Raw genomic sequence first — 21,488 nt, 5'->3', positions numbered from 1 at the left:
CTGACAATACTTTTATGACTTCCACTGTAGTAATTATCTAGATTGAGAGGAGATTGGAAGCGAACGAGACATGGAAAAAAGAGAGAAAAAGAAAGAAGAAGAAAATATGATTCCTCTTCCGATGATTTTTCTTTTTTTGTATGAAAAATTGATGATGGCGTAAATGTGTCAGTGGAACTTTTGCTTACGATGCAAAAAAATAAAAAAAAAATGAGAACGGAAAAAATGACTTTTCACGCAATTAAAGATGAATTTCCGATGCGATGATGTCAAATAAATGTCCTCTTGAACTAAATTTCAAAGAAAAAAATAAAAGGATGGAACGGAAATGCAACTCTGATGATTTATTGTTGGATGAATGAAGATAAATTGATCTCTCTCGGGAAAATTTTGCGGTGACAAAAAAAAAGTTTGGTGAATGGTCCAATTAGTGAATGAGTTTGTGTTTGTGAATTTGTGTATGAAGCCTTCGTGTGGTTTTTAATTAAAAATTTTTTGATAAAAATTGAATGAAGTGAAAATTTGTTTGATTTTTTTTTTAAATTTTGAATTAAACAAAAAAAAACACAAACATCAAAGGCACCAATTTTAGATAAAATTTTAATAGAAAAAAAAATTAGACCAAAAAATTGCTTTCACTCAAAAAACAAACTCTCAAAAAAAATTGTGCGACAAAAAAAAGCAATAAAAAATACGGATTTCTTATTTTACGTGTATATTATCATAAATGAAAATTATAATTAATTATTTTATATCGAATCAGTAATTAATGGTAAAAATGCGTTAAAATACTACACAATTTGCTTACAAAAAATAAAACATAAATCTAAGTTACAACAAATATAATTTTTTAAGGAATCTAATTATTATTTTAATTTTTTTTTTTATATGAAAAAATTCCAAAAATAATTTTAAAGATGATTTTTCTCGAAATTTTGAAAAATTTAATGTGTGATGTCTTTCTTTGAATAAATTTCGAAAAAATAAATTTTATGTATGAGGATTTACAAAACACAAAATTAAAAAAAAAACTACACAAACAATACAAAAGTAAAGATAATGAGTACGTTAGAGAGTAGCGCCAGCGAGCGAGTCTTTGGCACACGTAAGTTGTCGCTGCCGCCAGTCATGTATCCGGCTCTGTATACAAAGTTACCATAAGATTTTGTGGACTCACCTCTCGCTGTCTTGAGCAAAAGTGTCACGGGTTGCGACAATCCGATGGCATTGTGTGCCCGGATTTCGATGCGATAGTATGTTTCGGGGCTCAAGTTGCGCATTTCAAAGTTGTTGCCATCGAGGACGGCACGTTGCACGGTACGGCATTCCAAGTCGATTTCGGTCCAAACGCCGTTGATTTTTTGACCCTGTGAGGAAAATTAAGGAAAAATAATTAATTTGAGATTTTTTAAAAATTAATTTTTTAATTTTTTTAAAATTTATTTTTTAATTTTTTTTAAATTTATTTTTTAATTTTTTTAAAATTATTTTTTTAATTTTTTTAAATTATTTTTTGTTTAATTATTTTTAATTTTTTTAAAATTCTTTTTTTGTTTAATTATTTTTTATTTTTTTTTTTAAATATTTTTCAAATTATTTAATTTAATTTTTTTTTTATTTTTTTTTTTTTTTGTTTTTAGAAAAAATATATTTTTTTTAAAACTTACAGGGCAGTATTTGACTTCGTAATAATCAATACGTTCTCCGTTATCATGAGGCGTATTCCATCTCAAGTCAAAGAGATCCGAATAAGGAGACAATACGATCATATCTTCGCCAGATTCTGGTTGAACATCAGCTTTGTGTAAAAGTTTTGGTGGTTCGGGATATGAACGTTTAGGAGTCGATTGGATCACGTGTTTGCCATAATTTCCTAAGCCGACTTGATTACGAGCAGCAAATCTAAAAAAATTATTAAAATATTAATTTTTGAAATTTTACTTATTATTTTTTTTTTTTTTTAAAAGTTTAATAACTTGTGCTTGAAATTTAAAGTAAAAAAGTAAAAAAAAAAATAAATAAAAAAATATTAAAATTTTATTTCAGTCTAATTTGTTTTTTTTTAAATTTTTTAAAAATTATTCATATGAGAAAAATTAAAATTTTTAAAAAATTCAGTTGTTTTGTGAAAAATGTTTTCAGTAAAAAAAATTAAATTAATTAATTAAAATTAAAAATTTATATAAAAATTGAACAATATTCAGAATTAAAAATTTTAGAAATAAAAAAATATTTTTTTTAATTTTAAATTTTTAAATTAAATTTTTTATCAAAAAAATTTTTAAAAAAAAATAAAAACTTACCTAAATTTGTAAGATCTCTCAGGCAAAAGTCCTTCAACGACATACGGACTATCGGGCGACCAAATTTTTTGTTGTGCATTATTCCATCCAAGTTCCCGTTCATCGGCATATTGCACGTGATACGCCAAAATCGGCAATCCAACTTCCATGGCGGGTCCCACGATATCGAACACCATCGATGTCGCTGTCACAACACGAGCTGCTGCCTGCACAACTTCTCCCGGCACATGAGCTTCGCGCAATTCCATGATGTGTTCCGCTTTTCCCAAAATATTTTGCGCAATGCACCGATAACTTCTGTAGTATTGCGGATGTGTCGGATGGATGATCAAGTCACTGCGAGGTCCTGTGCCAAAAATTTGCAAATTCGGATCGAACAAGTCCTTGATGAGTTTGTCGTCGCGTCTCCATTCGATCGTGGCATTGGGGAAACCTTCAGCTAAGCAACTCAAGTTGGCTTTGCGTTGTTCCCAACTGTAAACCGGAGGCAAAGTCTTCATGTGCTCAAAGTTGGGTGGGTATTCGACAGCGATATGACCATTTTTGAAGGCTTCGCCGCCCTTGTTGCGCGCGATACAAACGTACAAACCGTCATCGGGTCGCACGAGTTTCGTGATTGTCAGGATGCCACTCGATTCGCCGCGTTCATGATCACGATTGACTTCCAAAATGACACGATCGTCGTTCGGTTGGAAGCCTGGCACAAATTCCTCGTCTTCTTCCCATCGACGGAACGTGATGTCGGGTGCGGGACGACCTGTGGCTTTGCACGTGATTTTCGTTTCTTTCGTCACGGGCGTCGTTACGTTGTTAAATTCGAAGATTTTCGGTGTTACAAGCACATCAAAGAGCGTTTTCGACTGCGAAATGCCAGCAGAGTTCTTGGCGACGCACGTATACATGCCGTAATCGTCATCGGTGACTTGACTAATGATCAGCAATCCCGTTCGTTCGTCAACCTGGAAGCGATCTGCAATTGCCAAATTTTGTTGTGTGCGGTCCTTGATCCATTCGATCATTGGTGGCGGTTTTCCTGTGGCATTGCACTTCACGGAGAACGATTGTCCTTCAACAGCTTCAATTCTTTCGGGCAAAACCAAGACTTCGGGCTTGACTTGTACTTCGACACGAATTGTACGTTCAGCAAGTTCGCCAGTATCAATAACGACAGCACGACAAACGTAGGCACCATCATCCTCCAATTTGACGTTGCGGATCATCAAACCACGCGAATCGACGACGTGACGACCTCCGGTACGGATTATTTCACCATTTCGCAACCAATCGACTGCGGGAGGAGGACTCGCTGTTACTTCACATTTTACCAAGTAATCGCTGCCTTTTGTCGGGTATTGCTCTTCGGGGGCGTCTTTCCATGTAATTGGTACTAAAAAGGAAAAAAATTAGTTAATTTGAATTTATTTTAAATTTAATTTAATTCAATTTAAAAAAAAAATTTTTTGTTATTTTAATTTTTATTTAAAAAATTATTTTTTTTTATTTTATTTTTCATTTAAAATTAATTTTTTATTTTATTTTTATTTAAAAAAAATATTATTTAATTAATTAATTTTTTATTTTATTTAATTTAATTTTTTTAAATTTATTTTTTTTTTATATTTTTAAAAAATTTTAAATTTTTTTTTAAATAAAAATTTATTTAATGTAAAAAAAAAAATCTTACCATAAGTTTCAATTTTCACGCTAATTTCCAATAATTCAGTGTTGGCATAAGAAGCTGAGCAATAATAATTTCCCGCCATCGATTCCTCCAACTTATTGATGATTAAAGCCAAGCTCTGGTCGTTATTCAGTTGTTCCGTGTACATTGGTGAACTTTTTGGGTTGGCTCTGTAAATTAAATAAAAAATAAAATTGTTAAAAACTTTTCCGCAGGACAAAATTAACAAAATAAAAGTTAGTCAAATAAATCAAAATGCAATTAAATTAAACGTTTTATTCCTAAAGGACAAAGTTTTCTTGCAATTTAAATAATTTGATAAAAAACAACTTCTTTTGTAGTGTAATTAAGTTAAGAGCAGAATAGAGAAGATAAAAGAAGCAGATTTTTTAGAGTTGAAATTAAAGGCAATCAATTTTTGTGTTATTTAAGATTTTTTTCATAATTGATGAGAATAAAATTTAGCAAAAGCATGATTTTTATGATGAATTTTTAATTTAAATGATTTTTTTTAATGATTTAAAAAAAAATAATAAAAAATAATTTAATAAAATAAAATAAAATAATTTAAGATGAAATTTAGTAGAAATTTTAAAAAAAACATGTTTTAACAATTTTTTTTTTGACATAAAAATATGTTTAGTATTTTTTTCATTAAAAAAAAAAATATTTTATTTTTATTTCTATTTAATTAATTTATTTATTTTTATTAAAATAATAATTTTTAATTTTTTTTAATCATTAAATTTTAATTTTTTTAAAAAACTTTTCATACTCTTGTTGAACATAAAACATTTTTAATTTATTTTATTGAATTCATTTTTTTTTTATTTAAAATTTTTATTTAAAAATAGATAGAAAAATTATTTTTTAATTAAAAATATATTTGAACTTTACTTTTGAACCACTTTTGATTAATTTTCTGTGAAAATTTTCAAAAAAATATATTTTTAAGAAGTCAAAATTACTTGAAAAAATTCGATTTTTTATTTAAAAAAATTAATTTTTAAAATTTATTTAATTAATTAATTAATTTTATTATTTTTTTAAAACTATTATATCTTTACAAAAAATATCGAAAAAAAATAATAAAATAAATCTCCATTTAACATTAAGGATTTATTTATTTTTTTTAATTTTATTTTGAAAAAAATTACAAAAAAAATTCTACCAAGTGAGAACAAATAAGAATTTCAACAATAAAATTCATTAAAAATAGTTCAACAGATGACCAACCATCATGATGACTCTTTCTAAAAACAAACAAATTTAGTCAATATTGACACCGCACTGCACTGCACTATTTATCTCGCCCATATAAATATTTAGCATTTTACAACAAAAACATCAACAACAGTTGCTATCCATTCATTAGACTGACCGCACTGAGACTCATTCGAAAAAATAAATAAATCCGTTTCGCTTCACAACGACATGCAACGACTGAACAATAAATACAATAATTTTCTGTAATTTAACTGAATTCTCCGATGACCGATCTCCGAGTGATCAATTAAAAATATTTTTCATTTACTGTCCGTTCCCCTGCCTTCAAGTCTCTTGGGCATTTGGTTCGTTTTTTTTGCATGTTCATGACGATTGTGGGCTGTACTGTCATCGCCACAGGACAGAATTCGGGTTTTGATGTTCAACGAAATATCATGTTGACAATTGTCCGATACACATCGCAGCAATTATGTGCGTTTTTGTATTGTCATTTGACGATGACATATGCATTTCTGCACAGAAAATGCGGTTAAAATTCCTCTTTGTACTTTTATGATGGAATAGATTTATTAAAATTTGTCGTTGAAAGGTCTTTGTTTGCGATTTTATGTCATGAATTGTTGATTTTTTGACAAATTTGATGGATTTCGCATGAAATATTGTCATAAAATTACCTTTTCACGACTTAAAATCGAGAAATATTAGTTTCAAGCAAATAATTTTTCTATTCTAAAACATTGCAAGTAACGTGCGATGAAATTTTTGTAAGTTTCGCATGAGATGAAATTAGCTTTTGTTAACATAAGCAGCCTCTCAATAAATAATAACGACAAAATCCACTCATTCGACCCAAAAATAAACATTTTTCTGCATTTCTCACTTACTTCGCCGGCATCGGTCGACCATATTTATCATATTTCGGATAATAATACGAGTCCCTAATGGAAAATCAAAAGGAAAAAAAATAATAACACTTTTGTGCTTCATAACAACAACAACAACTTCCTTCGCCATGTCATAAAAATGGCGCTCTCGAAAAAAAAAAATGAGTAGAAAAAAAAGGAAAAGTAAAATAATGTGTTAACAATAGCATTCAATTATGTTATTTTGACGGTTACTTAAGGCCCTTGTTTTTCTTTGCATTTTTTTTTTTCATCTTGCTAATAAAATGTGATGTTTACGATAATAAAAATAATAATTATGATAAAGGAACAGACACTTTTCCCGGGTCTTTTGTGTCGCACTTTTTTGTTGTAATTTGATTTACTGAAGAGGTTTTTGCCTTTTTGATGTTTTTCTTTTTTTTTCTTTTAGCTCATAACAACAAGGGTAAACAATAGACCGCTAATTAAGATTTGCGTTTCAAGTAATGGACTTTAATTGGCTTTAAGGATTCTACAATTTACATAAAATTATGGAAAATATGGAAAAAAGGGACTTACTGTTTGGAGAAAATTGTGTTGCCTTTGTTGTCGCGCCATCTGAGGTCTGTCACTAAGTTGATATCGGGCACGTTGGCTCTACACGTCAACATTAGGGATTTGCCAACGGGTTTTCGCTGCACTGGTGACACTGGCAATATTACTAAATTTGGCTTGCTGCATTCTATTAATCCTGAAATTAGAAAAAAAAATAAACTTTATTAAAGTTTTGTATGAAAAAATTAATTTAATGAAAGCGCCATCTATTGTCGGTTTTAATGAGAATAATTTTTATTTTTTATATAATTTTAAAAATTAATTCATATGAGAATTTCAAAAAATTAAAGAAAACCTATGAAAATTTTTCTTAATGATAATTCGCAAAATTAGTAAAAAATTAAAAAAAATATTTATTATAAAAATTTTGTTTTTTTAAGAATTAAAAAAAATCTGACGTTTTATGAAAATTAAAAAAATCTTGAAAGGCCAATTTTTTATTTTAATTTTAATTATTTAAAAATTTAATTATTTAAAATTTTATATTAAAATAATTTACTTATTTTAAAAAATTATTTAAAAAATAAAATTAATTAAAATTAAAATCTTTTTTAATTAAAAATTATAAGTTAAAATAATTTATTTATTTTAAAAAAATTTAAAAAAATAAAAATAATTAAAATTTAAATTAAAATCTTTTTTAATTAAAAATTATAAATTAAAATAATTTAAATTTAATTCAAATAATTAAATAAAATTATAATCAGGTAATTAAATAATTTTTTTTTTTCAATAATTAATTTTTTAAAAATTTTCTAACAAAAATCATAAAAATTAATTAAACGAAAATTTATCAATATTTTTTGTTAAGCTACTCGATGACGATGAAAACCATATTTTTTCGATAATATGTGGTAATATTCCTTGATTGACGGTTACAATGCACATTTTCAAAGATTTTTCATCTCACGCCAATCAACGTCTCATATCTAATGGCTTTCAACAATATGCATCTTGTACAATGAAAATCAATCGGATGGAATGATTCTGCATTTTCTTCCCACATTTCCGCTCAATAAACGAGAATTATATTAACTGCCTCAGAAATAAATTTAGAACAAAAAAAAAATCAAAAATTACTCTAAACTCGTGTAAGGGATTTTCCACAAATTCTTTTTAAATTTTTTAAATAAAAAAATCTTTAAATGATTTATTTGCATCTTTTCCATTCAGTTTTCGACACGTTCCTGTCTGACTTACAACAATTGAACAAAAGTATCGATGAAAAATGGATAACATTATTCTCCAAACAGCTTCAATTGAATTTATTTCAAAAAAATCGAACAAGAGGCTTAGTCATGAAAAATTTCCTTTATCCCGATTTTTTTTGTTTTGCATACAAAATGCATGAACAAGAAAAAAATCGATTTCTTCCATTTTTTTTCGGCAAAAAGTGAACAAACTTTTCCAGACATTTTTAATCCAGTTGCATGCTCATGAATAATCTACTGGTTGCTTATTTTGTATTTATTTATTTTATTTTTTGGCGTCCCATTCCAGCACTACTGATTGTCAGCAAGATACATTTTTGCATAAAAACACCCCGAAAATCCCTGCGGAGAATACATAAACAGCATATTTTGTTTGAAATGAAAAATTTTCCATGATTTTTTTTTTTTTTGTATTTTTGAGTTGAATTCAATTTTTGGCAACCAGAAACCGAATTCATGAAGAATTCATATCAAAAAATTTTTCAATCACTTGCTGAAAAAAAATGAGACGCCAAAATATTTGACTTTTTTTTAATACATTTATCGGATATTTTTCGGGCACATGAACGAAAATCAGGAAATGTTGTGCAAAAGACTTTCCCTTTTCATTTTTTATTTTATTTTTTCATGTTTTCATTTTCTTATAAATATTTATGGAGTTGTCAACGTGCACATTTGTGGAAAAATTCACATTCGTAAAAAAAAAATTTTTTTTTTCATGAATATAAAATAAATGAAATTTTTTTAAAGTTTATTTTACGCACAAATGCATAAGTTTTTGACGTTTCTGTCTGTTTTGATTTTTTTTCCTAAAATAAGAAAAAAAAATAAGGAAGAAGAGATCAGAAAACTTTTTCCTGATGTCTCATTGTATCGATTTGTATCTTTCCTAAAAACATTTCTTTGGAAATTCCATTAACAAAAAAAAAGAAAAAAATCGGAAATGACATGTCAAAAGTTTACAGACATCTCATCTCGGGAATCCGTCGCTAAGAGACATGCTAAAAAAAATTAGCATTTATCATGATTTGATATTTTTTTCGCTATAAACATCATCAATATTTTTTTGCTTTATTGCTCATTCATGCAGGAAATGCGGAACAAACATACACGAAAATGAGTTAAAATTCTCTGAAGACATTCCCCTTCAAAAAATTTCTTACATTTTTTTTTCGACAAACAGTTCTGGTGTCAAACAAATACACGTGCATGCAATTACGAGAGAAGGAAACAATGAAAGGTCTTGCGGAATTGAATTGAATTGAAAGAAGAAAAAAAAACATGACATGGAACCCCCCTACGAAATTTTTACTTTTTTTTTTATTATGATGCTTTTTTTATCATAGAAACGCAAACAGACACCTGATTGTACGAAAAAGGGACCATTTCTTTTGCATTAATGCTTCCTTGATGTACTTTAATGTAGTTACTCGGAACATACACAATAAGGTCATAATAATGCAATGGCTCCCCTGGGTGCGCAAAGGAACAGGAAAAAAAACGACGACTTAATGAAGGAGACGTGAAAGAACATTATTATTGTGTCTTGGAGTGACATTGGCATGGCGTGTGTCCCAAAAAAAAAAAACTTTTTTTTTTATTTATTTTTCTTTAATAGTAATGACAAAATGAATAAAAGTTGAAGGAAGATGCCCAAAAGTAGGAATTTTGGCGAATTTTATGACCAAGCTCGAAAGTTGTAAAAGATAAGAAGATTATTATTATTTTTTTTATTTTTACGGGGAGGAAGTAAATTGATTCCCTCGTCAAAAGAATGTTTTATAGATTTTTTTTGGTAATGCTTAGTCAATTCTGATGACTTTTGTTTGAAAAATGTTGGAGTTTATTGTGAAATTGACATTTCTCGTTAAGTTAGTCAGTCGTCATACGCCTCATCGATCACTTTTTTGACAGCTTGAATAATCAGATGCTGCGTTTTTGTTTGAAATTGCCATTTGCTGTTCATTTCTTGGATTTAACTCTTAAATACGAATTTTTTATGCTGTTTCAGGGGCGTGAATTCGTAAAATTTAAAATAAACTTCTTTTTTCGGACAATAATTTTTATATAATTTTCGGCAAAATTTAAATTTTCAGGTTTTAGGTTAGATTTTTGAATTTTAGATTTTCGCGCCATTTTTGAGATCAGCAAATTTTGATCCAAAAATCAATCAAAGTTTTTCAAAAGCTTCAAAAAAATTAAAATTTTTATTTTAGAAGTATTTTTCATTAGAAATTTATGAAAAAAATGCAAAAAAGATAAAAAATGATTCAAAATATTTTTTCGCGCCATTTTTTAAAATTAATAAATTTAAAATATTAAAAAATAAATTTCTTTAATATAAACTTTTTTGTACTAAAACTTCAAACTTTTTGAAAAAAATATTAAAGTTTACGATCATTTTTATGAAAGATCAAATTTGGCGCCATTTTTAAGATCGCGCCAATTTGAGCGTCATCTACAACCCACGCTACTGCTTTGTTAAACAATTTCAACAAAATTGGATTCCAAGAAGCTGCTTAGCATGAATACAAAACTCCTGATAATCCGAAAACATGAAAGAATGTAAAACTCTAATATGATGGATGAGTGTCGCTTTGTAAAAAAGATCGATGGTGCGATATGAGCAACAACAAAAATGAATCTTTTGAACATTTGTGTGTCGAGATCGATTACTTTATCTCAAACAAACAAAAAAAAAAGTAAAAATTGTCACACGACAAAATCGATGACATTTTCATTGACATGTTAACTCCAACTGCAACTTCCATTCACGTAATAGATATAATGGGAACATAAATTAATAATCCCCGATGCATGTTTAAATGATCGATTTAGATGTTTTTCTTTGTCGTATGTCCTCCTGCATCTGTACGTGGGCTAATTTTAGATATTTTTTACGTATTTATGATTGTTTATTTTATTTATTTAGAAACGCCGCCGACCAAAAATTCGAATTGTTTTGTATATTTTTTTCTTCGGAGACAAATGCTCGGTAATTAAGGTTGAGTTAAGACATTTCTCTGGTCGTTTAAAGAGCTCATATCAATTAAGAAACGTTTAAGCAGCCGCTTCCCCTTCGCTTTTTGTCTTAAGTCGATAAGAGAAAAACAGAAATTTTGGGAAACAATGATATCGGCATGAGTGATCTTCGTGCATTTATGGATGTAAAATGACGTTAATGGTTGTTTTTCTGTATTTTTGTCGTAATTTGAGGGAAATCGGAAGAAAAGAATTGACTAACATAACAGACATAATCACTGTCAAGTACGAAATAATGACACGAGTGATCTTCTGGTCCCCGATATTTGTAACAATTTTAAGTTTTTAGTCGCGCGTTAATGCGTTTTGTTGTGTCTGGAGGGAAAGATAAACAAAATACTTATTGTTCGGATTTTTAATTATTTTTTCGACATAATGACTTAATTTTAAAGTATTTATTTAAAAGAAATCTTTTAAATAAAGAAATTTTAAAAATTAAAATAATTAAAAAAATGTATTATTTTCAAAATTTATTATTTTACTTTATTTAAAAATTTTTAGTTTAATTTTATTTTAAAAATTATTATTTAAAATTTAATTCCATTAAAAAAATTCTTAATTTTCATTTATTTAAAATCTTCAATGAAATCATTTTTTTCTAATAATAAAATTTAAAATAAATATTTTTATAAAATATAATATTTAATAATTTTAATAAAAATTTTAATTTAAAATAATTTAATTTAATAAAAAAAAATTATTAATATTTTAATGTTTATTAAGTTTATTTGGATCTTGCGAAAAAATAAGAAAAATATTTAAAATAATTTAATTTAAAATAATTTTAATTTTTTAATTTAATTTTTTTTGTAACAATTATTAATGACTATGAAAACATTCAGAAAAATATATAAATAATTTCATAATTAATTAAAATTTATCAAATCGATCATAAGCACATGTCTATTCTCCCACAGTAACGCCAAAAACACGCAAAATTCTCACTTCTATCCGTGTTTTCACTTAAATTTAATCAATTATTTAACTCCAAAAATATTTAAAAGTTCAAGAGGACCCCTCAAAATACAAATCTTGTCCCTTTCCTCAAGGAAAAAGAAAAATTTAATAATAAAATGTGATTTAAGGAAGACGAGAAGGCATGCATCAAGTTACCCTCGCATTTAATAATCCAAAAATATTTTCTAAATGGGAAAGTTTTTCAAACCAAAATTCTATGATATGCAATTTGGGTGAATTGAGTTATTATTGAGGTGGTTTTATTAAAGTTAAACAATAAAAGGGAATTAAAGTAAATTTTATTGGAAAAGTTTTTTTTAAAGATTTTTATCTTGAGATATTATTTCAAAATTAAATAATAAATTTTTACTTGAAATTTTTGATTTTTTTCTAATCTCTTTAAAGCAATTTTTATCGTTCAGTAATTGAAAAGCCACTTTATCAAATTGTCACATTTTTCGTTCAAAATCTCCTAAAAGCCACGTAAGAAATTGAATGTAATACAAGCAAATTGAAAATCAATTCTCGATTTCATCTCTTGTACTGCAAAATAAATGTCGATTTCGAATATTTTCCAATAACGGCTGCTACAATGGTACTTTTGTGGGAAATGCATTGCCGATGCAGGAATGCAATAAAATACAATTTTAAATGTCTTCTTGTGAAAAAGACGGAGAAAATGCATGAACTGCATGTAAGCTAGGTGGATTTAAGGATCAATTTCTGCAATTCCCAGCACAATTGTAAATTCCAGCAAAAACAGAAATAAATATCGAATTGCTGCAGTACTGTAGGAAATGCATTTGTTACGACAATTGATGCCAATCTTATAAGGAATGGGAAGAAAATTGTTGGATTTTTTATTGGAAATGTTAAAAATTGAGACAAATTTATATTTTTTTAAATTAAAGAAAATTTTTTCATTTGAAGGAAAAAAAATTAAAAATTGTATAAAATATTTTTAAATTATTTTGAGAAGATTTAAAAAAAAAAAAATTAAAAATTTATTATTTAAATTATTTTTTTTTTAAATTAAAAAAATATATAAGTTTTTTTTTGTAGATTTTAATAATTTAATTTAATTTTATTTTTTAAATTTAATTTTTTTTTTTTAATTTTTCAAATTTTTATAAAAAAATACTTTATTTAAATTTTTAATTATTTTTTTTTTAATTAATTTTAAAATTTGTAAAAAAAATCTTTAATTTAAAAAAAAACGTCATAATCCGAATCACGTTACGTCCCTTTTTGCTCTTATAAATTGATCAATATTTATTGTACCTCATGTTATTCGAAAAATTTCTGCGTTTCTAAGATACGACATGCAATATTTTGATTTAAAACTCCCTCGAGAGACATTAATTTTTTGCTTAAAATTGTATTTTTATTCAAAACTCCTAAAAAAAATTCTACACAAAACTAAAATCCGCCTAATCTATCGAAATAATTGTCGATATACAGCTCGTCCATATCTGGCTTGTCCATGTCATCCTCAACTTTACACTCTCCCATTGATTTAAACTTCACAACTGCATGAAAAATTCAAAAAATTACCAAAAAATCTCTTAAAAAAATTATTTTCAGCAACTTACTCAACCCACATCGCACTGCACAGTTCAACTTATGAATATTATCGTAAGTTTTCCCGTCGTCGCCACAAACTTTCTTTCCCTCATTCGGAGCCGGGCAATCCATGAAGCAAATTTCAAAGGGAATTTTCTCCTTTTTCTTTCCCTCGTCGCTGTCTTCGCCTTCATTGAACGAATATCCGTCATCGAAATCGTCTCGCAAAAATGGCGGCGTCGTGATCGCTTGTGGCCCATAATAACTGTCAAAATCATCGAATTTCGGAGATCTCGGAGCTGCTTTGACTTTTTTGAATTTATTCAATATCGGCCATTCGCGATAAATTTCGTCGCCGTGATCGTTTTCGTGCACTTCAAAGCAACGCAATTCATGATTTGGGCGAATTTTCCTGCCATGAACCGAAAATCCCCCGTGCCCGTACTTCTCATTAATCTCCTCGCTATGAAACGGCAGAAAATTATTGTAATAAAATTCGCCGCTCGCAAAGTCGTCAATCGCATAGGCATTGACAACAACGGTAAAAATTGTGAAAAAATAAAAATTTATTGGAAAAATCGACATTTTTCACGTCTAATTTAGATGAAATTCACGAAGGAACTGAATTTTAATCGATATCAAAATTTAACGTGAGACAATTTGTTACGTGACAGCGTTGCATAAGGCACAAGCAAGCATTGATACATGCATCAAGTAAGTCGAAGAAATTCTTGTGCAACTTGGTGGGTGAAATTATGCAAATTTTTTTACAAATGCATTTTTTTATTGCACCAACTTACTTTGCATGCAGAACTCGACACAGAAAAAATTATTTAAAAATATTGTCGGTTTGAGAAATGGTGCATGAAAAGTGGGAAAAATCATAAACAGCGAAGGTGATTTCATCAAAATATGTTTAGTGGTGAGCCAGCCATTGGCCTCATTGGAATAAAAATTTATTCAATTCGTTAAAATTGTCATCGATGTCAGTTAAAAGTATTAAAAATTGTAAATTTGTGAAAATTTTGGCAACCCTGCATATAATTTTTTAATCGTAATTTTTTTTATCAATTAAAAATTATATTGTTACATGAATTAAAATTATTCTCATTGGAGTAAAATTCAAAAATTGCCATTAAAATCAGTTAAAAGTGTAAAAATTTACAAATTTCTAAAATAATTTGGCAACCCTGTATAAAATTTTCGATCATGACAGCCCTGAATATAAACAAAGGAACCAAATCTGTCATTTTTTGACGTTTACTTATCAAAATAATTTTTTTTATTTTTCAAAAATTTTCAAAAAATATTCTCATTAAAGGATTTTTTTAATCAATTAAAATCAGTTAAGAGTGAAAAATAGCAAATTCGTGAAAATTATGGCAACCCTGCATATATTTTTTTTTAAATCATGACAGCCCAGAATGTAAACAAAAGATCTAAATCTGACATATTTTGACGTTTTCTTATCAAAAAGTTTTTCATTTTCCAAAAATTTTAAAAATATATGTGAAAATTATTCTCATCAAAGTAAAAATTTAATTAATTTGTTAAAATTGTAATTAAAATTACAAAAATATGTAAATTTGCGAGAATTTTGGCAACCCTGTATATAATTTTTTTAACCGTGACAACCCTGAATGTAAACAAAAGATCATAACTTGCTATTTTTTGTCATTTCTGGATAAAAATTTTTTTTTTAAATTTTAAAAATTATTTTTAAGTGACCTAAAATTATTCTCATTTTAAAAATTCATAAAACCGTTAAAAAAATAAACATCCACATCATAAACTAATTAAAGCTGCCATCGATGACAGTTAAAAGTGTAATAAATTCCGCTTGAAACTTGAATCCATCACGCACCATACCAATAAAAAACACTTTAAATTAGCTTGTAACAATGAATTCTTTCTTCTCGTAAAACACTAAAGTGAATTTGATACTTTTTTATGAAAAAATATTAAACAAAAGAACGTATTTATGAGATTTTTAACACTTAAAAAAAATTAAAACTTTAATTGGAACCATTTCTTTCAGTGAAATAAAGAAGAACAAAACGTGCCCGTCAGCAATAATTACCGATTCGCGTTTGATTGAAATATAGAATGACGTCTCGGGCAGCCAAATACAATAAACTTCTTAATTTTATTGCATTTTAGATGCAATCTGAGTGCAAACGGGTTATTATAATCGGTTCTGTAAATCGAGCTTTGATCGAAAAATGAAATAAATTTTAAATGATTTTAAACAAATAAAGATGTAAAGTAATTTGAAACGCTGTTGGATGAAATTTTATTTCAGATTATTTTTTTTTTAATTTTTATTTAAATCAAGAACAGACCGCAACTTTCGATGACTTTTTTTTCTAACAACAAAAAGTATCAATAATTTAATAGAAAAAAAAATTATTTACATAAAATCATGTTTCGGTGTGAAGAAATGTATGTTAAAAAAATATTTTTATGATAAACACAATAAAAATATTAATGAAAACACAGCAGCAGTTTTTTGTCGAGAGTCACGTTAAATTATGTATGCGGCGAGAATATGTCAAAAAAAAACGTTCTAGATCGTTATCTTAAAAAAAAGACGAACGACGACGACGACGAAAAAATGTCTAAATAAGTCAAATACGATAATCGTCGAAACTTGTCTCATGTTATTATTTCATGTCATGTTATTCTAAGTAGTTTTTTTTTCTTCTGTCACTTTTTTTCTCTGCTTCATTTCAGAAGTAAGTAGAGAAGTGTGTGATATAACCCCAGCACTTGATAAAATAAATAAACTCTAGCAATTGGGAGTGTGACGATTTGAATGTCATCATTAATTAAATGTCAGTTCATTAAAATTAATAAAAAAATGTCAATTGCGTCTTATTTTGGTTCGAGATATTGTTTTAACAGAAAATCGTTAAAGAACATTTGTTTATTTAACCCATATTATTATTTTATAAATTTGAAAATTTTATTCGTTTATTCGAAAAAGCAATTGAATTTGCATTACTTCCACTGAACTATAACATTAAAAATGTAGCGAATGATTATTGTGAAAAAAAATGTGTTATAGCAGGAAAAAAATTTGCGAAATTTAAAAAAAAAATTTTTGATATTATTATTAAATGAGTTTTATAAATAATAATTTCTGACATTAAATTTATTAAAAAATAAATTAATTAAATTGACCAATTTTAAAATATTAAAATTAAAAAATAAATAAATAATTTATTTAAAAAAAAATAATAAAATTAATAAATAATTATTAAAAAAATCTTACATTTAATAAATAAATTTTTTTTTTATTTAATTAATTAATTTTTAAAAAAATATTATTAAAGGTAAAATTTTAATAATTAATATTATTAAATTATTATAAATTAAAAATTATTTAAAATTAAAAATAAATTATTAAAATTTAATTTTTTAATAATTATTTATTAATTTAATTAAAATTAAATTATTTATTTATTTTTATTTTTAATATTAAATTTGTTAATTTAATAATTTTTTTTTTAAAAAAAAATATTTTAAAATTCAATTTTTTGCAAAAATATTATTAGAAAAATTTTAAACTGCGAAAATATTTTTTTCACAAATTTTATATCTGAAACATATTCACTGCAATAAAAAAATTCATGAATAAATTCCTGTTAATATTACATCGTTACTCCGTCGTTATGTTCAGCAGATTGAATTTTATATGAACTCTCAAACAAATTTTTTGATTAAATGTTTAAATAAACGGATGAATAACGAAAATAATAATAACTCATTTATTAAAAAGAAGTTCGTTCGCTTTACAAGAACAAGTCATTTGTCATTTTCTGTGCCCTCACATAAATACTTTTAGTGCTTGTAACACGCAGATAAAACAAAATAAGAGAAAAATCATCTCTTGTTTTCATTATCTAATAACGTGTCTTTTATTATTTGCTTTTTGTGTGATATATTTATTTATTATTCCTTCACTAACACTCTTCTTCCTTTTTCTACTCGTGGATCCAAAAGATAAATTCAATTCAACAAGAAAGCTACTTATTACAAGATTTCATGTTGAATTTTCTATTATTTACCTATTTATGTTATTATTTCACTTCTGTCTTGAATTATTTCTGTCTGCCGCTCCGAAAAGAAAATTAATTTTCGTGGTTTTATCATATGAGGAAGACTCTGACGACGAAAATTCGACTTTGAGAGGGGAATGTAAATTTAATTTAGTGCACGATACGCAAATAAATTTATGGTTTCAGGTTGTCTCAGGTTTTATTTCGTACAAATGTGATTCGAAATGAAAAATTGCTTATCAACACAAAATGAGAGAGACAAGAAATTTGCATTTTTGGGGCACTGTTTACATTGGAAATTGATATGTTTTGATTGAAATTTCCATTTTGTAAGAAAATTTATTTAATAATTATTTTTTTATTTATTTTTTCTTCGAACAGGGAAATTTAATCTCATTTTATGTGGTTCTTGAACTTGATTATTGATCGAAAAATATTGCTCCAGACAGAAAAGAATTTAATATTAAACATCTGTTTGCAACAATAATAATCATACGCACGTAATAAACACGCATTTCGACAGAGAATTTCCATTTATTTTTATGGAATCGTAATTTTTATCTTTTTATTTATTTTTATTATTAAATGTTAAGACGCGTTTATATTATTTACAGGTGTTGTTGAACGTTTTGTATGGTTTTAATAATTTTTTCTTGATATAAATTTAAAATAAAATAAAATTTAAAAATAAATAATTCAATATTTAGTTCAATATTTTATGGCGAAATCTCTTTAATTGCCAATAAATATTGGAAAAACAAGCAATTAATCAGGCCAAAATGCACTTTGCTCAGTAAACAATTATTTTGTTTCACGAACATGAATGCTTGGATTAGATAAGTGCGAAAATTTATGGTAATTAAGGCAGAAAATGCATTCTTAATTTATGGGAACACGCGACTTCTTTGGCAAAATAGGAGCAACGCGTGATTTAATTGAAAATTAATGAATTATTTTTTTTTAATTTATATTTTTCTTAAAAAAAATAAAATTAAATAATAATTTTTTAATTTAATTAAATTTTTAAAATAATAATTAAATTTATGTTAATAATTAATTACTTTAATTTTTAATAATTAAAATAAAATAATTATTTAAATATCAATTATTAAATAAATTAATTAAATAAAATTAAATTCAATTAAATAAAAATTAAACATTTGATTTTTTATTATTTTCAGCTACTTGCGCTTTCTCTATGAAAATTTATTTTAAATTTCTTGAAGAATTTTTGTCACTGATGATGACTCTTACCTAAAAAGAAAAAAAAAAGAAATTATTAATAAAAAATATTAAATTGCAGATAAAAAGTTTAGCAAAAGTTAAAAACGTCACAATTTTTCTTGTTATTATTTAAAAAACTTTGATAAATAAATAAATTTTTAAAAGTTTTTCCGTCAGCGAAAGGCAGCACATGTTCGTCTAGACTACAATAAACGAGACAACTTCTTGATTTTTTCAAAGATTTAATTTCATCTTTTTGTTAAATGACTATAAAAAACTATAAATAATAATTTTTATGTATTTTTATCGCCTATTCATGTCCATTTTGTCACCTTTTTGGAGTGTTATAGTGTCATCATTTATCAAAAAGCCATTTCACGGTGCGTGACTTTTATTTTTTACACCTCTAAATGGAAAAAAAAGTTGAAACAATAAAAAATAATTGCCAGTCATTGTCACTTAATATCATTTTTTTGACCATTTCCGATCTAAAAATATGAATTTATATTTAAAAATATTTTTTGCTTGATTAATTTCTTTAAAATTGATCCTCTTCAAGTTCATTTCCTTTAAATAATTTACTCTAAAAGACATTTCGATACAAAATTAATTAACACACAAAAACCACTCAACCAAAAATCATTTAATTTCTAATTAATTAGGTGCGATTTAGGTATTTTTCGTTTACTGCACCCGGCGAATTTTGGGTTGAATTCGGGCGACAGATAGTTTTGAACGCATATTTTAAATAATTTCATAAATTTTCCATACGTCTCTTAATTGACCGACCAGCACTATGATAAATGAGAAGCACAAACAATAAATAAATTGATGAAAATATTTTGCGGTAGTGCCAATTTATGTGCGTGTTTGTTGTTTTTGCTGTTGTGGCGATGTCATATCCCGAATGCATCAAAATTTATCAGTGAAATTATGGTTAAGCTGGCTAATTGATTCATTTTCTGAAAATGTTTTAATTTTTAATTTATTAAAAAAATATGAAAGGAAAATTTATTTTTTATTGTGATGTGGTTTTCACTCAATTAATTTTTTTTTTATTAATTTACAAATTTACACAAGACCAATTTTTTCCAATTAATTATCGAAAATATAAAAGGTCAATTATTTTTTTAATTAAATTAATTTTCATTTGTAATTTTTCAAATATTTTAGTATTGATTTTTCGTTTGAAAAAATATTTTTGTTCAATATAAATTTTTTTTTGGATACACAAAAAATTTGAACAGGATAATTAATGAACAAGAGCAGACTTTAATTAAAAATGTCCCGAATTTAAATAAAATATCAATGTACCTGGATTTTTGTATATGATTGGAATTTTTGTCCAAAAAATAAATGTTTTATTTAGATTAAGCAAAAATCTTTATTGTTTCATGCAATTTTATCAATATATCGCAAAAAATAAAAATCCAGTTAAATCCCATTTTTTTATATATGAAAAAAAAATTAAAAGTCCATTGAAAAAAATTTAAACATTTTTGGATCATTTAATTTTTAAGTGAATCTCTTTTTAAGCCTCTTTTCAACATTTAATTCCATTGTCAATAAATTTCACTGCGGGATTTTCTCGGAATTAAAAATGCATTTTTAAATCTGGAACAGTAGAAAATTGTAAAAAATGTGATGACACTACTTTTTATTAAAAAAAAAAAAAAAAAATGTGAAAATTTTTCTCCAAGGTTAGTTTTCTGTTCTAAAACACTCAACATCACGTTCAAGTTCAATAATTTAATTTTTTTTGCAACAAACTTTGAACATGATTTAAAAAAAAACTTTTCACCACAAATGAGACCACTTTTCTTCCGTTTTAGCATCATAAAAGTCTATCTTTCTGCAATTCAGTTTCTTTCAAGTTTTTTTTTATGTAAAAATAGTTCTTGAACAGAAGACAGACCACTATTAACAAGTACTATCCATTCAAACAGCAACAAAGGATTTTATGAAAATGTCATTGAAGAGATGTTTTCTTGCTTCCTTATAATTTTTATACAAAATGATACAATTTTTTGAATAGACATCATGATGGTTGAGAAAATCATCGAAGCACTCAACTGTACTGCGGGCAAATGATAAGCATTATTTTGCATTCTTCTGCAAGATTTTTCTTTTGTTAATTTTTTTAAAGGTTTTTTATTTCGTTTTTAAAATTTATTTTTTTTTCTTTAAATTATTTTTATTTAATTTAATATTATTTTATTTTATTTTATTTTATTTTATTTATTTTATTTTATTTCTTTTATTTTATTTTATTTTATTTTATTTTATTTTATTTTATTTTATTTTATTTTATTTTTCTTTTATTTTTTTATTTTATTTTATTTTATTTTATTTTATTTCATTTTATTTTATTTTATTTTATTTTATTTTATTTTATTTTATTTTATTTTATTTTATTTTATTTTATTTTATTTTATTTTATTTTATTTTATTTTATTTTTTTATTTTATTTTATTTTATTTTATTTTATTTTATTTTATTTTTATTTTATTTTATTTTATTTTATATTATTTTATTTTATTTTATTTTATTTTATTTTATTTTATTTTATTTTATTTTATTTTATTTTATTTTATTTTATTTTTTTATTTTTATTTGAAGAAATTTTATTTTATTTTATTTTATTTTATTTTAATTTTTTTATTTAAAATTATTTGTCAAATTATTTGTCAAATTATTTTGTTTTTTATTTTATTTTATTTTATTTTTTTTATTTTATTTTA

The 21,488-nt window shown here is 25.6% G+C and overlaps 1 protein-coding gene across 1 annotated transcript in view; it reads right to left on the bottom strand.

The window, feature by feature from the left end:
• The window catches only part of LOC134827496 (fasciclin-2), an 83,435-nt gene that overhangs the window by 6,352 nt on the left and 55,595 nt on the right, over positions 1-21,488 (bottom strand). Inside the window, exons 2-6 of the mRNA XM_063840206.1 lie at positions 6,654-6,825; positions 3,988-4,154; positions 2,304-3,690; positions 1,668-1,902; positions 1,178-1,367 (exon numbers count right to left, since the gene is read on the bottom strand). Of these exons, the coding sequence (XP_063696276.1) occupies positions 1,178-1,367; positions 1,668-1,902; positions 2,304-3,690; positions 3,988-4,154; positions 6,654-6,825 (2,151 nt within the window). The remainder of the gene's footprint in view (positions 1-1,177; positions 1,368-1,667; positions 1,903-2,303; positions 3,691-3,987; positions 4,155-6,653; positions 6,826-21,488) is intronic.

The sequence above is a fragment of the Culicoides brevitarsis genome, chromosome 1, assembly GCF_036172545.1.
Source record: "Culicoides brevitarsis isolate CSIRO-B50_1 chromosome 1, AGI_CSIRO_Cbre_v1, whole genome shotgun sequence".
Taxonomy (NCBI): Eukaryota; Metazoa; Arthropoda; class Insecta; order Diptera; family Ceratopogonidae; genus Culicoides; species Culicoides brevitarsis.
This window is presented reverse-complemented; position numbering and strand designations above follow the sequence as displayed.